The sequence below is a fragment of the Littorina saxatilis genome, linkage group LG6 (assembly GCF_037325665.1).
Source record: "Littorina saxatilis isolate snail1 linkage group LG6, US_GU_Lsax_2.0, whole genome shotgun sequence".
NCBI lineage: Eukaryota > Metazoa > Mollusca > Gastropoda > Littorinimorpha > Littorinidae > Littorina > Littorina saxatilis.
This window is the reverse complement of record NC_090250.1, coordinates 2,586,459-2,605,926: the sequence shown is the minus strand read 5'-3', so window position 1 is coordinate 2,605,926 and position 19,468 is coordinate 2,586,459. Positions and strand designations below refer to the sequence as shown.

The 19,468-nt window shown below is 39.7% G+C and overlaps 3 protein-coding genes and 1 long non-coding RNA gene across 4 annotated transcripts in view; 1 reads left to right on the top strand and 3 right to left on the bottom strand.

The window, feature by feature from the left end:
- The window catches only part of LOC138968295 (fibrinogen gamma-B chain-like), a 485,749-nt gene that overhangs the window by 98,475 nt on the left and 367,806 nt on the right, over window positions 1–19,468 (bottom strand). The gene's annotated exons all lie outside the window — the stretch shown is intronic.
- Window positions 1,496–10,127, top strand: LOC138968303 (uncharacterized). Its single transcript, XM_070340864.1, has 4 exons — window positions 1,496–1,643; window positions 3,350–3,469; window positions 7,709–7,882; window positions 8,360–10,127. Exons 1-4 carry the CDS (start codon window positions 1,641–1,643, stop codon window positions 8,468–8,470), a joined length of 408 nt encoding a protein of 135 aa, XP_070196965.1. The 5' UTR covers window positions 1,496–1,640; the 3' UTR covers window positions 8,471–10,127.
- LOC138968306 (uncharacterized) lies at window positions 10,767–14,497 on the bottom strand. The gene is made up of 2 exons (XR_011456131.1): window positions 12,721–14,497; window positions 10,767–12,501 (listed from the first exon to the last, which is right to left on the bottom strand). It is a non-coding gene; the product is annotated as an uncharacterized lncRNA (long non-coding RNA).
- The window catches only part of LOC138968296 (leucine-rich repeat-containing protein 59-like), a 12,971-nt gene continuing 8,005 nt past the window's right edge, over window positions 14,503–19,468 (bottom strand). The window contains exons 5-7 of the mRNA XM_070340856.1: window positions 18,365–18,520; window positions 16,979–17,026; window positions 14,503–15,854 (exon numbers count right to left, since the gene is read on the bottom strand). Coding sequence (XP_070196957.1) covers window positions 15,490–15,854; window positions 16,979–17,026; window positions 18,365–18,520 — 569 coding nt within the window. The 3' untranslated portion in view covers window positions 14,503–15,489. The remainder of the gene's footprint in view (window positions 15,855–16,978; window positions 17,027–18,364; window positions 18,521–19,468) is intronic.

The window sequence follows — 19,468 nt, the reverse complement described above, 5'->3', positions numbered from 1 at the left end:
CAGGCGCGAGAAACAGTTATTACTGTTGCTGCGTTTTGAAATCAGCACTTGAGGGAAACTGATACGCCCATAGAGAGCAAAAATCACAAAACACATAGACTGCCAACGTCCCAAAATTCAGAATAAAAAAAAAAGAAAGGTATGTTGTTGGAAAGTTTAATCATTGACAAAAGAAAACGTAACGTTCACCGATACATCGACCTAGCGGTTTTTCAAGTGCACAGACAAATACTAATTAGACAACACTGTTGACGAAACTCATCTGACTAAATGTTCGCCCGTACAGAGATTTTAATTTTGTTGGCATTGCCGTTTTTTCTCTCCACTTTGTCGTCAAATGATGCAGGGCCGGACCCAGGGGGGGTGGGGTTCCAGGGGTTCCGGAACCCCACCCCTGGAAAAAGCATACATACCTTGCTTTGAGTGGTTTTTTTTGGGTTTTTTTTAAAAATAAATTTTGTGTGTGTCTCTAACAAATTTTATTCAATGTGAAATCCGATGAGAAAAAGGTACCCCCCCCTCCCCCCACCAACTCACACTGACAGGCCTTAACCCTCAAAACAAGGCCCAGAATGCACCAGATTGCACAGATTTTAACCGTTTTTCAAAAATTTTCCGGGGGAGCATGCCCCCGGACCCCCCTAGTTCGCGCGCCTGCTTTGCAGGCGCGCGCTTGTGGCTTCGCCACTTCGCTGATTTGCCCCCCCAAAAAAGGAGGAACCCCCCCCTTACAACTCATTTGGTCCGGCCCTGTGATGTGTGTCGATTTTCAATCTTGGCCAATCCATCGTAAGTAGCGATTGTTGATGTAAGGTTATTGTGTTTCTGCTTATTTCTGTCGACTTTTCTGCGTAATCTGCTCATTCAGTTATTAATACAGGGGCGGATCTGGGGGGGGGGGTGCAATGGGTGCAATTGCACCCCCCCCCCCAGCGGGACAAAAAAAAAAAAAAAAAAAAAAGAAGAAAAATGTATCACCTGAAAATAGCACTTTACACGCTCAGATTGCACCAGATTGCACAATTTTGCTTCCTTTTTAAAAAAAAATTCCGGGGGGGCATGCCCCCGGACCCCCCTAGCATGCTCGGCGCTTCGCGCCATCGGTTCGGCGCTTCGCTGATAAGATACACAAAAAAAAAAAAAAAAAGAACTTTGCACCCCCCCCTTTCAAAACCCAGATCCGCCCCTGTAATATCTTGTCGACGTATGTTTATCAATAAGGTTATGGTGCGAATTTGATTTTTTGTCATGAAACTATAGTTTTGTTGTTATTTGTAAATAGACTAAGTATTTCTCTCTCCGTGTTCCCACAGGGCTCGAGATTCCCTATAAACATTGCAAGTAAGAGTAAATAACAAACAAAACACTTCTTTGGGGAACATAGATGCAGTCAAAAGAAGACGACTCAATCATGTATTCCGGCAAAAAAAAAAAATATGCCCGCCTTGCTGGTGCCTATTGTTCTAAAAATAGAAAGTGATGTCACAGTGTGTTTGGTCAGGCATATCGATTCTTACAATACAGCTCAGGTATGTAGACAAACATACACTAGCTGAAGTATATAAAACCCACACACGGATTTGGTTGGCTGTGTCAAGTTCCAGACAAGCTACTTTTGGCGAATCGAACAGGTTTACATTATGGTGAGTAAAGACAGACCAGCTTTTCTCTTTACAGTATGTGTAAGTAAGGATAAACATATTTTTCTTGAGGCACAGAAGTTGACAGATGTCAGTGCGTAGAACACTTACAGACTTTCCGAAGCAGACTATCATTATTTTGCCGTGAGATAGTTAATAGGGTTCTCGCTGTGTTTTGATTTCACACCAGAATGGTTGTAATTGGTTGTTACTAACGACGGGCGCTGTGGTGGGGTGCGGAAGGTCGAGGGTTCGAATCCCGGCCGCGGCAGCCTGGTGGGTTAAGTGTGGATATTTTTCTGATCTCCCAGGTCAACTTATGTGCAGACCTGCTAGTGGCTTATCCCCCTTCGTGTGTACACGCAAGCACAAGACCAAGTGCGCACTACAAAGATCATGTAATCCATGTCAGAGTTCGGTGGGTTATAGAAACACGAAAATACCCAGCATGCTTCCTCCGAAAGCGGCGTATAGCTGCCTTAATGGCGGGGTAAACACGGTCATACACATAAAATTCCACTCGTGCAAAAACACGAGTGCAAAAAACACGAGTGTACGTGGGAGTTTCAGCCCACGAACGCAGAAGACGAAGGTTGTTACTAACCCCTGCGCGACCTGACCTGGCCAGAGAGGACAACCCCCGACACACAACTTTGGGGAACTGTGGAAGAGGCTGCATCGGACCTGCGAGTTCATACAATTAGCAGGCCTAAGATTATAAAGACACAACCGTCGAACGCTGAAGAAGAATTCTACCAAGGAATGAGTACGCGTGCCTGTAGTTTACTACAGCATTCTAATTCTTATGGGCCGCTTATGTGTGTAGAAATATATATACTCGCTAATATTTCTACACATGGCGGGTAGCCGGCACAGAATGTATGGCGGTATTTTCTTTTACAGCTATGACGATGTTCGGAAACAACTGTGTCGGTACACATTGCAGTAATTGTGGCTTGTTTTCAGGCCAAGATCACGAATGGAGAATAACAGGTGTTAGTGTTATATTTTGCAGGTTTTGTGATTTTTTTTCTCAGCCAAAATATCGTAAAAAGACACACAGAAGGTGGTCCTTCAATAAAAACGCATGCCAGAAAAAAAAGGTGTTACACATTGCAGTGTTTGTGACTTGTTTTTAGGCCTAGATATGAGAGGGAGACACACAGAAGCTAAACGTTTTACTTACTTACTTGTTTTCTGACCTAGCTATCGAGGGGGAAAACCCAGAAGCTACATGTGTTACTTACTTGTTTTCTGGCCTAGCTATCGAGGGGAAAAAAACAGAAGCTACACGTGTTACTTACTTGTTTTCTGGCCTAGCTATCGAGGGGAAAAACCAGAAGCTACATGTGTTACTTACTTGTTTTCTGGCCTAGCTATCGAGGGGAAAAACCAGAAGCTACATGTGTTACTTACTTGTTTTTCGGCCTAGAGATCGAGGGGAGACACACAGAAGCTAAACGTTTTACTTACTTACTTGTTTTTCGGCCTAGAGATCGAGGGGAGACACACAGAAGCTAAACGTTTTACTTACTTGTTTTCTGACCTAGCTATCGAGGGGGAAAACCCAGAAGCTACATGTGTTACTTACTTGTTTTCTGGCCTAGCTATCGAGGGGAAAAAAACAGAAGCTACACGTGTAATTGGTTTTCAGGCCAAGATATCGGAGGAATACAAACAGAGGCTAAACGTGCTATTTTTTTTTGCAGGCCAAGATATCGAAGAACGACATGACGCAGTTAAAATCGTTTGCTGCTCCCCCTCAGGGCGTCAAGGACGTCCTGTATGCTGCTCTTGTGTTGCTTGGTGACGACATTGATGCCAGAACGGTGAGCGAGACAGAGAGAGAGAGAGAGACGCAGATGCAGACGCAGATAGTTTATTCAATAGGACATAGCCCCTTATGAAGGGGTGTGAACAAACGGCTCTCATTGCATATAAATTAAACTCAACAGGTGCACACAAAAAAGGTGCAAAATAATAATCGCACAACACATACATTACACCGCATTTAAACTAGGAGGTTACAACATCTCTTATTTTAAAGGCTTTATACAAATACAGGGATACATTTCTGACAACAGTTTCTTGAGGTGATGCTAAAAGCAAGCTGAGTCGGAAAATGCTTGGGTTCTTATAATATTTAAATGGGATCAATTTTTCTCTTAATTTGTTATAGTATGGACAACACAAAACAAAATGGACTTTATCTTCTTGGTTTTGTTTACAAAGAGGACACATCCAATCATCGGCATTATGTTTTCTATATCGGTAAGCATGCACTGCAATTTCTGAAATGCCGAATCGAAACCTGGTCATAACAAACTTTAGATGCCTATCCATATTCGACAAAAGATAGGGTTTAATGTCATGTACAGTACAAAATGTCCGATAAACAGCAAATCTATCACTATTTTGTATATGATAATCCCACTCTTGCCATCTGCAATCGACCAACCTTTCCCTAAAAACACGCAAAAACTCTTTTTCATTAACAACGCCCTGATTCAACCACACAAAACCAAAACCGTACTCATACAATTTACAACGGACACCTGAGGCCCAGTTCGTTTTACCACTTTTATCCATTTTATACAACATTTCATAGGATTTACGAGGAAGTCTGTGCGCCTCCATCTTTAACAATTTCAACCAGTAGCTAATGCATCTTAAAATAGAATTCTGTTTGTCTCGCCATATACAAGATCATTAGGTGTTTGCATTCGAACTCCTAAGAACTTCTTCAGTGCAATTCTTCTTAAACCCAGCTTGATATTCCCCCGTACTGTTATTACATTCAATGGACTTTTTCACACTGCAGAGCAGCCTTATCCAGTCCCCATATCTCAGCACCATACTGTACTATTGGTTGTACTTGGGAATCAAACAACTTCAAAAAAACATTCAAACTATTATTATTAAGCACAGATAATCTTTGTATAATACACATTAGAGCATTTTTGGCCCGGCTTGAGAGATCGCAACAGGCAGCAGTAAAACTAAGTCGAGTTGAAAACAATATTCCTAAATACTTATACACGTTTACAACAGGTAATATATCACCCTCATATGTCCATCTTTCCCTTGCACTCAAATACCCACCCTTCCTAAACACAATAATGTTACTTTTACTCATGTTTACCTTTAAATGAAGAGAAGACACTGCCCTGCGTAAATTATTTAACTGAGTCTGTAGACCCACAACAGTCTCTGATAACAACAATAAATCATCAGCAAGCAAAAGAATAAACAATTCCAAATAATCATCAGTAAATGTGGCACCATATCATGTCTTCCATTCTCAATGATCTCAAGTGCTAACTCATTAATAAAGAGAGAAACTAAAACTGGGCTACATACATCGACCTGTTTAACACCAAATGTACAATTAATATAATCCGTAAACTTTGCTCCACATCTCACTTTTATTTTTACATTATCATACATACTCTTCACACACCTAAAGAGTTTCCCTTTTATACCGTTTTTTAACAGAATTGGCCAGAGCAAAGCTCTATTGATGGAATCAAACGCTTTCTCAAAATCTATAAAGGCAACATGCAGCTTACGATTCAAAGAAAATTGTTCCTGTACAAAGGCCAAAAGTGTAAACATATGATCAATAGTGGAATAATTCTTCTTAAACCCAGCTTGATATCCCCCCGTACTGTTATTATATTCAATCCATTTTTGCAACCTGTTATTAATCACAGTACTATAGACCTTGCTACTAACATTACACAGCGAAATTCCACGATAATTATTTGGATCATTCACATCGCCTTTCTTAAACAAAGGGATAACAATGGACTCTGTCCAACTTTCTGGAAATACACCCTTGGAAAACAAAAAATTAAACAAGTGTACCAAAAAGTCAATCCCTGGAGAAAAAACATTTTTCAACAGTTCTCCTATTATTCCATCCGGCCCAGCAGACTTTTGAGGTTTTAACTTTCTCATTGCAATCAAAACTTCTTCTTTTGAAATAGGACGATTCAAAATACCTTCATCGTCTTCATATTCTATTTCTTCAGCCTCAATTACATCTTTTTCCAATAATACTTTGAAATGCTGAAACCAGGTATCATCTGGTATGTTGTTCTTTATTTATTTTCGTTTTGAGGATAATTTATGCATTATATTCCAAAATTCTTGTTGATCGTTTACAGATTCAATAAGTTTTTGTAATGTCAAATCATTATACAATCTTTTCTTTCTTTCTAACTTGTTTTTATATTCCCGTCTGGCTAAACAATAAACATTGCGAGCGTGATAGTCTTCAGGCTGATTACATATGCTTAACAACCTCCACACATTTTTTCGGGTTATTCTACACTCTTGATCGAACCAATCATCCGATCGATTGATTATTTGACTTCAAATACATTCTTTTCTTCATGCAGTCAGCACTTTCTTTAACACAAGTGTTAAATAATTCCAAAGCTCCATTCATATCAGATTCAATCATATTTTGGGCAGACTCTAACCTTGCACACATATCATCTGCACACATCAAATTCACATACGTTCCTGCCTTCCTGCTATCCCACACATACTTTTCAATAAAGCAGTCTGCATTCTCACGCATATCATGATAAACATTATCACATGGGAACGTAACATGCAATTCAACCTGCTTATGATCTGACTCAATCCGGCCAGCCACCAACAGTTCGCTCGAAGACAGAGTAATTGCAAATAAATCATTAGACAGCAAAAAATAATCATTAACACTACTTCCCCTCTCTGACATGTAGGTAAAACAGCCCTGCAAATCCCCATTACACACAGTCCAAGTGCAGTGCACATATTCAACAAATATTTACCATAACTATTCAATATCTGATCTTGTGATTTTCGATTCCCGCAAACTGACTGACTGTTGTGCAATAAATCAAAAACATCATGATCTTGTAATACAGGCTGGGACATATTGGCTGTTCTGCTATTCAGGTCACCCGACAACACGACATAAACATCACCTTCTCGGTCAACAAACATTCAGTCAAACATTCTTCTAGTAGAGAAACACCATTATCCAGATCAATAAACGAGTAATACGGCGAGCCCTCGGGTGGAACATAAGCACACACATACAAAATATCCTTAGAAATTCCAAAGAGGATTTTATCAAGGATAAAAACAATGAAGTTAGAACATTCAACATCAAGTTTACGCACAAAGGGAGCAAACTCATTTCTTATTAGGCACAATACACCGCCTGACCGTCGGCCCTGCTTGGTAAACTTCACTGCGGGTTTAACAAAAAGTGAATAACCATCAAAAACAGTTGACGTCAATTCATCCATAAACGTTTGTACAAGGCAAACAAAATCGAAACTCCCTACATAATTTACAAATTCTGTGTCAGTTAATTTGGAGTACAAGCCGTTAACATTCCACTGTAAAAAAGAAAAGGGCTTATTCACACTTCCAGTGACTTTACAGCTACTAACATTTGTTGTGTGCAGCTCGACTTTATCTTTTTCTTTTGCAACACGCATTTCTAGGTTTGCTATCAGAATAGGATTTTTATCTGACCCCTGACACTCGCACTGCTTTCACTGTCACAGATCAGACTGTGGGTACAGGGGCAAATCATTTATATACATGCAAAATAATACAGGTCCCAAAACAGACCCCTGGGAGAGAGAGAGAGAGAGAGAGAGAGAGAGAGAGAGAGAGAGAGAGAGAGAGAGAGAGAGAGAGAGAGAGAGAGAGAAAGAGAGAGAGAGAGAGAGAGAGAGAGAGAGAGAGAGAGAGAGAGAGGGAGAGGGAGAGAGAGAGAGAGAGAAAGACTCGAGAGAGAGAAAGACAGACTGAGAGGCCTCTAGGGGAGCACACACGTTACACACACACAAACACACTCACGTACACACGCACTCTTTGTACATGACAACACCGCTTCTCTTTCCTTCTGTATATATATCTATGAAAAAAGCTTATAACGATTTCTTTGTTGTTCTTGGTATGCTGCTTTTAGGGGGTTGGTGTTGTTGCTGGTGGTGATTGTAATAGTATTATAACTATTTATATCACTGTATAATTGTTTCTGTTTATCGTCACAGGACTACACTCGAGTGATAAGGAAATCTCTGGTCGGGCTAGAAAAGCGCTGTGAGGCTCTTGATGCCAGTAAAGTCCCGCTTAACGTCGCTCTGGGAGCTAAAGTCTTGATGAAGGGTGCTACATCCGACAATATCAAAAACAAAAGCATGGCAGCGCATTTGGTCTTCTTATGGGTAAGTTGTTCCTTCGGTCTTTTAACTTCTTTATTATTTTGTTCTTCTTCTTGTCTCTTCGTCTTTTTTTTGTCTTTTCACAGCGAAATGGCTACCGTGGAAGTTGTTCCTTCTTTCTTTTCTTCTCATATCATTAGAACGACAGTTCCTGTACTGATGTTTAAATCTTGTACAAATAGCGCCTACAAGTTTAATTGTTCTCATAACTATGATCTACTTAGAGTGAAACAATTAGTATAGTTTGCTGGATCTGTTGCCGGCAAGAGAAACTAGACCTACATGTGCCGCACGCTGATGTTGTTCTTTAAAGATGCAAGATCGTAATGAGAGGAAAACTTCAAAGGGGGGGGGGGGGGGGGGGGGAAGGGGCTGTCTTTCGGAAGGTGATTCAAATGTACAAACAACTGACTGCTGTACTGTGTTGTTGTAGGACGTTCAAATGTACAAACAAGTCACTGCTGTACTGTGCTGTTTCAGGACCAGTATGTTATAGACACAGTGTTGTCACAGTATAGCGAGGAAGAGATTTCCAGAACGGTGCCCTCCACAGAAAAGGAACCCGAAGTGCGGGAAGCTATCAACCTGTAATACATCAGGCCAACAAGAAGATTTGGGTCAGGAAAAGGCGGATCTTCCGACAACAACAACAACAACAACAACAACAACAACAACAACAACAACAACAACAACAACAACAACAACAACAACATGCCAAGGCTTTCATTAAGACATGAGCATCCTCCAATTCGAACACATAACCCTTTTTTCTAAAGCCAGGGGCAGCATCCTGGTGCATGCTGGGAATTTTCTACTGGAGTCATTTCTCAGATAAAAACAGGCACCACTTACTCAGCAAAACATCGTCACCGCAGAGGAAGCGGTGAAACTACTGATGTTCGGTATGCGTCCAAATGGAAGCGTGCTCTTATCACATGGCGCCGGGACAAATCTGTGATGGTGCGATTGCTGGCTTTATCAATTAAGCGAAGTCGACTTCAACTTTGGCTTTGAATGTTCCTGTAAAAAGACTTCACCAAGTCTTCGCGAAGTCAACTTCGGGCTCAAAACTTGTGTGGCTATATTACCAAAAAAAATTACCAAACGGGAATCTTGAAAATGTTTAGTCTTGGTTATTACGAACAGAAAACACTCTTTGACTGAAATGTTTAGTTTCTTTGTAAGGTAAACCGTTCATTTTTGTCAAATTTTAATGCAAGGTCAAAAATGGATTACAGAAGTCTCGATCCCCTTTCTAATCCCACCAAACAAAGGAACTCTCTGGGGATTCGCAGCGTGATTTGATAAGGCCAACAATTAAAATAACAGTGTTGTGGTAAACCCTTTCCTTCAAGTACCCCCAGAGGAAGAAATCTGGAGGAGAAAGATCTGGGGACGAGGTGCTTGGATTGAGAATGTGATGAACTATTGAACTACGCCCAGAAATGATGTTGCAAAGAAGAAAAAACTGTGCCTTACTAAACTTTCATGCTTGTGTGACATTCCAGGTGAAAAAGAATAGGTGGGAGCCCTGTAGCAGAAATGACAGGCACGCAAAACTGTCTACATTTTTTGGGACCACCCTGTATATACACGTATGGTTTGAACGATATTGTTATCTCATGAGTGGTCTCTCTCACGTATATAGGATAAGTGTGGTTTAATAACATGAAAGACAGAAAATTCACACATCTTTTTGTCTTAAAAATTTATTTTTTCAACTGATTCAGTATTCTTACAAGTTAACAACAATGCTCACAGTAATTTTCCAAGTTTCAATCCACATACACAGACAATGTGTCAAACATTCAAAGACATTAGAGAACTGTATTATTCAAGCTGCGAAAATCTGGATGTGGTGCAAAAATGGTTATAGTTAAAAGGAAAACGTACCTGCTAGATCATTGCCAGGATTCATTTCCCCTGGCAAAATGGCCATAATATGTTCAGAATTTTCTAAAGTTTATGGCAATTTTTAGTGTCATTTTTTCACATATGTGAACAAGTTTAGTAGCCCTGCTGAATCGACTGTAAAGTTTCTGTGGTTTGAAAGAAGTTTTGGCATTTTGTTGACCGCCGACGCCAAAAGACGACCTTGTAAACGTGTGTTAAAGGCATATTAAATATGACAACGCTATTACCAGTAAATTTAGCACCAAAACCTACTGTTATCAATTGACGCATGTACCAATGACGGGCATGTTTTGTACATGGGAAGAATAAAGTGTAGAAGTAATACCTGAACTTATTCCAATCTACTGCACTGCTTTTGGCTCAAGAGAACACACCTTGACATAAGCATAGCTACAGTTCAATGAAAAAGAAACAAGCACTGTCTGGTATTCGATTACATGGACAATACACTTCAAACGTAAAGGCACAGTCCTTCCTATTGACAGTTAGGCTCGCCATCTCTATTATGGCCAGATTTTTGGAACGCGTCCAAGTAGAGGAGTAGTCTTATTCCGTGTAAAAGCCTGGCCTGATCCCGAGATGGTGAGCCAAAGTAGGAAAGGTTGTGCCTTTGACTTTTCCCGCACATATTTTCAGTAACACAATGTGCCCTCGTCATGACTCAAAACTCAAAGATTTGTTTGTCCTTATAACAAGGAAAACTGTCTCGCAGTGTCAGGCGGTTTAAAACACACACAAAATCTCATTCACTAACAGTTCAAAATTAAAGCGATCACTCATGGATAATGACACCCACGAGGGATTGCTTAGAATGTCGTGGATGAAACACTGATGTACCAGTCCTCACAAAAGGGGAAAAAAGTGAATCATTATTTAATGATGTAATAAATTTAATTACCACAGGAAAGGAGATAAATTCTTCGTATGATGGTTTTTGCTTTCAGAATTGTAATCCATGACACCAAAGAATGCAGACAATATGGCTTGTTTTTATTTTCATACACCAATATTCCTTTTCACACAAAGCAACAACAACAAACAAACAAACAGAACCATCAATATTTCTATTATCCCATGACTATATTGCACCAACGTTCTCAGTTCTGTCTCAGAGGAGTAACCTTCAAAATGTAAGTTCCGATTCATCATATGAACATCATCTGCAGATAGGGGATTCTGAAATCTCAATTTTTACTAAAATTACAAAGTGAGCAAAACTGTGGTAAGCGATGATTTTTGAGAAAGAAAATCACAAAACCGTTCAGCAGGGTTGTGAAAATTAATTTACATACAAATCTAATTTTCTGCACCCAAGTTATCATCTTCACTGAAAAGAATGTTGTTGTTTTTCCACAGTAAACTGCTCATGAAGCATTCATCAGCATTCAATTTGTTTTCATTAGTTACAAGTATTTGCATTATTTTGTGAGTTTTTCACTACATGTACAAACAAATATGTCAGGTCAACGAATGTGACATCCCCAAACCTCGTCTAAAAAATGTAAACTTATTAAAAATTGTTATAACGTAGTAATAGGACGATCTCTACACCGTTTGAGCATTTAATCAATGTCTGAAACAATGATTAGCCAACCCTGAAATCCCGTAAATATATGGGTCATCGAAAGGTACCTTCCATCTCCTGTTAAAGTGATTACGTCAACCACCAGCGATCTGTCCGGACTTTTACACAGGATAAGAGCTATCCTCCACTTAGTCACATACCAAGAATCAACGCCCCGGCTGGTTCCTGATCAGAACTGGATTTTTTCCCTCTGAATTCATTGGTTGACACTAGTGTCATTTACTATATCTTGTTCTGCATTCATGGGTTGAAACTCCCATGTACACTTGTGGTTTTTTTTTTTTTGCACGAGTGAGTTTTTATGTGTAGGACCGTTTTTACCCCGCCATTTACGCAGCCTTACGCCGATTTCGAGAGAGGTAAGCTGGTATTTTCATGTTTCTATAACCCTTTGAATTCTGACACGGATTACAGGATCTTTTCCGTGCGCTGGCGTCTCATCCACTAGGCCTTTGCGCCAATCCTATTTACTAGATCATTTCATAGAAATAATCCCACCATGCACAAAAACCAGTCAGGGTGATGACTGTTGGCACGTGTCCCTGATCTCACGTAATACTCTGGACTAAAATGACAGTTAACATAACAGATAACATAGGAAAGAAGGTATCATTTAATAGGCTATTGTGTCTTTGTGACCATATGCAGTCTGATGCAAGAAAAGTAAGTAAACTAAAGGAAATACTTTCTTTCTTTCTTTCTTTCTTTGGTGTTTAACGTCGTTTTCAACCACAAAGGTTATATCGCGACGGGGAAAGGGGGGAGCTGGAGATGCGATAGAGCCACTTGTCAATTGTTTCTTGTTCACAAAAGCACTAATCAAAAATTTGCTCCAGGGCTTGCAACGTAGTACAATATATGACCTTACTGGGAGAATGCAAGTTTCCAGTACAAAGGACTTAACATTTCTTACATACTGCTTGACTAAAATCTTTACAAAAATTGACTACATTCTATACAAGAAACACTTAACAAGGGTAAAAGGAGAAACAGAATCCGTTAGTCGCCTCTTACGACATGCTGGGGAGCATCGGGTAAATTCTTCCCCCTAACCCGCGGGGGGTAAGGAAATACTTAAGCAGGTTCTTCACTCGTAGACCCAAGATGCAAAACAAACACTAACCTAAATAGATCTTTCTTTATTTGGTGTTTAACGTCGTTTTCAACCGTTCAAGGTTATATCGCGACGGAGGGAAGGGGGGTGATGGGATAGAGCCACTTGTCAATTGTTTCTTGTTCACAAAAGCACTAATAAAAAAATTGCTCCAGGGGCTTGCAACGTAGTACAATATATGACCTTACTGGGAGAATGCAAGTTTCCAGTACAAAGGACTTAACATACCTAAATAGATATTTAAATAAAAGCACAGTCAAAAACATCCACCACCACATACGTACATACAGAATCAAATACCCACCACACAGCACATTGGCTCATTGCACAACCATCATCGATTCTGATTCTTTCACACAACACCTCATAGGTTTAGACGAAACAACAAATCTTGCGTATGGCATCATATGTTATGCATATTCATACATCTACTTATGCATACCTCAAACACGTTGGAATATAATTATTAAATAAGACATATACAGTAGAACACATGGCAAACTGGGAAAGTTAAGCATGATGAACAGATAAAATGTAGTATGCCCCTTTCATGGTGGTTAGTGACTCTTAATACATAACTTCAGACAGAAACAAATTTGCAAACACAATTTTACATTTAAAATTGATTCTTTCTTTCTTTCTTTATTTGGTGTTTAACGTCGTTTTCAACCACGAAGGTTATATCACGACGGTTAAAATTGATTAAAATATTCACTAACATACATGTACATTAAAAAAAGCATATTAACACGGCTACCTCATGAGACTATAAATAATAGCAAATGCACCATTCCAGAATGTGTGAAGCTAAATTGTATTACATGTACATTGTAGTTATCTTTTTATGGTCATTGTTATTGTCAGAACTTTTAAGTGTTCATTAAAAAATACTCCACAAAATATAACAAGAGGCGAAGCCTTCAAGGCTCACGTAAGAAATCGACAAACACAAACTCAATCAATCCGTCACACATACAGTAAGCATAGGTGACACGGTGCAAGAGTGCGAGACACTAGATCTAGATCTAGCCTACTTACGGGGACACGACTGCCAGATGGCCAGATCGACACTGCGCTTTCGACAGCGCTTCCTCGCGCACACACTGGAAACACGCTGTGCAGATTAACCTGTAGGAAATCTCCTTTGGTATCTTCTTTATCTATTTTTCTGGAGCAACGAAACCGAACAATGTGAAATCATGAATCGTCTTCTCCGAATCGGCGAACTGCAGCTCGGTGATAACTGTATCTATACCACAATCCTTCACGCGATCTGACCTAACCTTGACCTCTGACCTGGTCTACATACCACACACGACACAAACCAGTCAGCTGTTTTTACCCCCCACCACCCGTTTTCTTTGGATACACACTTTAACTACATACGTGCCGACGAAATGTTGATCATTGCTTCAATACTTTGAAGCTGTTGCTTGAATAATAACCAGGTAAAATTAGTATTTCGGTGTTCAGTCAAATGTAAGTTTCTACCACAGACATACATACATACGCACGCACGCACAGACAGACAAAAGTTAGCATCGCATAGGCTACACTTACGTGAGCCAAAAAGGGGCGAAGAGAAGAGAAGAATATACATACATCGGCAAAGAAACCAGAAACACAGTACTAAATACACCAATAGAAGCTGACTGTGCTCCGACGTAAACTGTGGTCTTTAGACTTATAATAACTTGAGTTTCAATTAGAGATAGAGCCACTTGTCAATTGTTTCTTGTTCACAAAAGCACTAATCAAAAATTTGCTCCAGGGGCTTGCAACGTAGTACAATATATGACCTTACTGGGAGAATGCAAGTTTCCAGTACAAAGGACTTAACATTTCTTACATACTGATTGACTAAAATCTTTACAAAAATTGACTATATTCCATACAAGAAACACTTAACAAGGGTAAAAGGAGAAACAGAATCCGTTAGTCGCCTCTTACGACATGCTGGGGAGCATCGGGTAAATTCTTCCCCCTACACGCGGGGGGGGGGGGGGGGGGGGGGGGTGGGTGGCATCAGTTTTCTGTTACCCTGATGTAAGAGAAACAGGGAAAATGATTTAGTATTTTACACGTGAGGTGAGTTGCTCACAGCTTTAAAATCAATCTACCGTGCTGATTTTTCCCATTAGACATCAACACTGAGAGAGCTTCAAAAGGAGGAGATTCTCAGGCCTGCAAATTAAAGCATCTGAGTGCAACACTGGCAAAGGAATCATGAAATATCTGACCTTTTTCGTGAGGTTCTGACTGCGATAACCAGATCCAGTCCTCACTGCAATAATCTCATTAAAACGAGGATCAAAATGGTAGCTCATGTATCCAGTCAAATGCTTGATGTTTTCGTTTTTCTCTCGCTTTCTTACAACATCACTTTGCAAAATACATATTGTCATAATACAGTGCTAATGCATTGACAATCATGGTTTAGGCCAACAAAAAAAAATAGTCTGTTTACGGTAACCCGACCGACCCTATTTTTTCGCGCGACCCTAGACATTTTTTTGCATTTGGTAAAAAAAAAAATTATATCTTTCGTTTTTTTTGCAAAATAACGTAAAAATATGGTTTTTTGGAGAAAAAAATAAAAAATAAAAAAAAAATCCCGACCTACCGACCCTATTTTTTGGGCCTATGTTACCGTAAACAGACCTATTTTTTGGGGGGGCCTTATAGTGATCATTTGAAAATCTGTTACACTTACAAACAAACACACAAACAAACAACTAACTAATAAATACCCACACAAACATTCCTAGTTCCGTACAGTATGGATACAGTGACAACCAGATTGAGCCTTTGCAAGTCTATTACACTTACGATGGACACGATTTTTTAGACAAACATATTTAACAGTCCTACAGAACCAATAAAAACAAATCATTTTTTTCGACAAACATTGTAAGTTTTTTTGCATACAGTCTGCCTCAAACACTCCTCACACTCCTCGAAACAGTCGCTCCAGGCACACAAACGTCACCTCAGGAGTTAAGTTTTCGCTGCTTCCTCTTCTCTCCCTTCACCACCCCCGCTCACCCTCTCCACCATCTCCATAGCAGAGACGTATGTCGAGTGAGCAAACTCTTGCCCAGACGCGTACAACTCGGACGCTTTCTCGGAAGCCACCTTAAAATACTCTGCAGAGGATTTGGAGACGGTTGCGTACACCTCTCCTGCCTGTTTCTGCGTTTTGCTGGCGGCCTGTAAGACCTGGGTTTCTGCGGGTTTGTAGTAGGCTTTGCAGTATGGGTCTGTGACCCTGGAGCCGCAGTGGAAGACGATTCCGGCAACCAGCGCCACCAGAACGGCAAAGATTGACATGAGCATCACGCAGCACGAGCAAAATCCTCTTCCTGTGAAATAGAAAAGTGTGCAAAGTGTCAAGCGGAAGAGTAACCACATGTCATTGCACACAGGAACAAGCCAGTCAACCCCCCACCCCTTTAAGACCTTGGAAAACCTGAGAAGGGAGTGAGTCTTAAAATGAGGGTTTATTGACAGAGGTTATGAACAGAAAGTCTGAGAAACATGGTCTGAAAAGGGAGGGAGTCTTAAATTGTACAAATTCCAAAACAGGCTTTCAAGCTACACACTGAAAACTGTCAGATGGCAAAACAGCCTTTCAAGCTACACACTGAAAGCTGTCAGATGGCAAAACAGCCTTTCAAGCTACACACTGAAAACTGTCAGATGGCAAAACAGCCTTTCAAGCTACACACTGAAAACTGTCAGATGGCAAAACAGCCTTTCAAGCTACACACTGAAAGCTGTCAGATGGCAAAACAGCCTTTCAAGCTACACACTGAAAACTGTCAGATGGCAAAACAGCCTTTCAAGCTACACACTGAAAACTGTCCGATGGCAAAACAACCTTTCAAGCTACATACTGAAAACTGTCAAATGGCAAAACAGCCTTTCAAGCTACACACTGAAAACTTTCAGATGGCAAAACAGCCTTTCAAGCTACACACTGAAAACTGTCAGATGGCAAAACAGGCTTTCAAGCTACACACTGAAAACTGTCAGATGGCAAAACAGCCTTTCAAGCTACACACTGAAAGCTGTCAGATGGCAAAACAGCCTTTCAAGCTACACACTGAAAACTGTCAGATGGCAAAACAGGCTTTCAAGCTACACACTGAAAACTGTCAGATGGCAAAACAGCCTTTCAAGCTACACACTGAAAGCTGTCAGATGGCAAAACAGCCTTTCAAGCTACACACTGAAAACTGTCAGATGGCAAAACTTGACCTACATTCAGATGTGGACTTCTTCAGACCCTCTAAAGTCTAATATACAGAACAAAACTAATTGCCTATTTGATCATTGTCAAAACGTTTTCAATGCGGAAGGTCAGTCTATTCATCATATTCGGGCAATCATCAGTGATTTGTATGCTCTTTGGTTATGTTTTAGCATGGTTTTTTTTTAGTAAGGCGTTTGGAGACATGTATTTAAAGGGAAATAGGAAACCTACCTGTTTTATCCTTCTTTGTTGCTTTTTTCTCTGTTTTTGCAGCGTCACCTGGAAAAATGAAAGATTCAATGACAAATACTGCAAATTGTAAAGGTATTTTTTCATAATGAAAAGATAATATGCAAAAATACCACGAACAAGGCCGTACGATGAGACGGACAGACAAAGAGAGTGAGAGAGATTCATTGGTTGAGGTTTTAGGAAAAAGCCTAGGCTTATCATCTATTTATTTCATCTCTAACATATCCACACATTTGGTAATACTTCATATTATTACAGACATTGCAGTGAGAAAGAAAGAGAGAGAGAAAGAGAGAGAGAGAGAGAGAGAGAGAGAGAGTGAGAGAGAGAGAGAGAGAGAGAGAGATAGAGAGAGAGAGAGAGAGAGAGAGAGAGAGAATAGACAGAAAGAAAGAATGAACAAGTCGCGTAAGGCGAAATTACTACATTTAGTGAAGCTGTTGAACTCACAAAATGAAACCGAACGCACTGCATTTTTACACAATGACCGTAATCCGCCGCTCGTGCAAAACGCAGTGAAACTGACGAGCCTGTTTAGCGCGGTAGTGGTTTCGCTGTGCTGCATAGCACGCTTTTCTGTACCTCTCTTAACTTTCTGAGCGTGTTTTTAATCCAAACATATCATATCTATATGTTTTTGGATTCCGGAACCGACAAGGAATAAGATGAAATCGTTTTTAAATCGATTTTGGAAATTTAATTTTGATCATAATTTTTATATTTTTAATTTTCAGAGCTTGTTTTTAATCCAAATATAACATATTTATATGTTTTTGGAATCAGAAAATGATGAAGAATAAGATTAACGTAAATTTGGATCGTTTTATAAAAAAATAATTTTTATTACAATTTTCAGTTTTTTAATGACTAAAGTCAGTAATTATTTCTTAAGCCACCAAGCTGAAATGCAATACCAAAGTGCGGCCTTCGTCGAAGATTGCTTTGCCAAAATTTCAATCAATTTGACTGAAAAATGAGGGTGTGACAGTGCCGCCTCAACTTTTACAAAAAAACGGATATGACGTCATCAAAGGTATTTATTGAAAAAATGAAAAATACGACCGGGGATATCATTCCCAGGAACTCTCATGTCAAATTTCATAAAGATCGGTCCAGTAGTTTGGTCTGAATCGCTTTACACACACACACACACACACAGACAGACACACACACACACACATACACCACGACCCTCGTCTCGATTCCCCCTCTATGTTAAAACATTTAGTCAAAACTTGACTAAATGTAAAAAAAGAAAAAGTCATGAACTACAAGAACAAAAAATCCAGCGAGCTATTACAAAAAGTAAGAAATAATCACACACAAAAACAAAAACAAAAATAATGGGCTGTAAACTGAACTGACCCTGCCCTTGTTCTTCCCCTGTGCTTGGCTCCTCTTCCCTTTGCTGCGACCTTCTCAGCTTTTCTTCCTGTTTTTTACGGTCCTTCTCTGCCTTTTTCTCCGCCTGCTTTCGCTTGGTTTCCTGGTCCTCCTTGGCTTGCAGCTTGGCTTCTTTGTCTGCAAGAGATTGTGTATCCATTCAACTTTGGATTTGAGCTGCGTGACATCAGAGTCCGAAAAAAAAAATCATATTTTCAGACCTGCAAACCCTTGTGAAGCCTCAAGCGTAATAAGAATTTTTTGGAATTTTCAGCGTAGCAAATGGTGTTCAAGAGTAGCATTTTCTAAAATGTATTCATACTTCAGCATTTATGCTATTTCGTGCAAGAATACATACATTTAAAAAAAAGTTTATTTAGAAAGCTGGAACATCATTTTCAATAGAGTACTTGCAGTGCCATGTTTCAGTGTGAAACACTCTGTTATGTACCATAGTCTGACCGCTACACGGAGTGAGAATCAGAAATGAGTACCAGGACTCACAAGAAAGAGCGAACTGTTGCATGCTTGTGATTATTTGTTTGAGCGTAGCAATTGTAAGCTTTGCATAACCACGTAGCAATTGATCATAACCGCTTAGCATGCTATGCCGAACGCGTAGCAGTTGACAGCTCTGTATTTAGGCGGATAGCCGAGGCTACAAAAGAGTGCATGTATGTGTGCGTACAATCATACAAAAAATCGATCGATACATAAATATTGGAGGAACACTGACTGACTCAATCTCTGTAAAATGTAATATTTTGGTCAAAAATACAAATAATAAATAGTGTTCATTACTTTTACTGTTTTAACAACAAACATTTTGCATGACTTATTGTTCTCAAGGTGACTGACTGTTAGTGTTAATGTTCTTTGTATAGAAAAGTTTGAGAGACTGATCGACTTCATTGCTTTTGCAAAGCTGGACGCAAGCCTAAATTCATGGCATGGCTGTTTTCTGTGCTAAACAGATTATGTAGCACTGAATTAATCTGGCAAACTGAGGTAAGTGTAAACATTAATTCAGGCAAACATTCTCTACACAGAAAACAACAAGGCTGCACATTTTTAGTTAAATGTTCA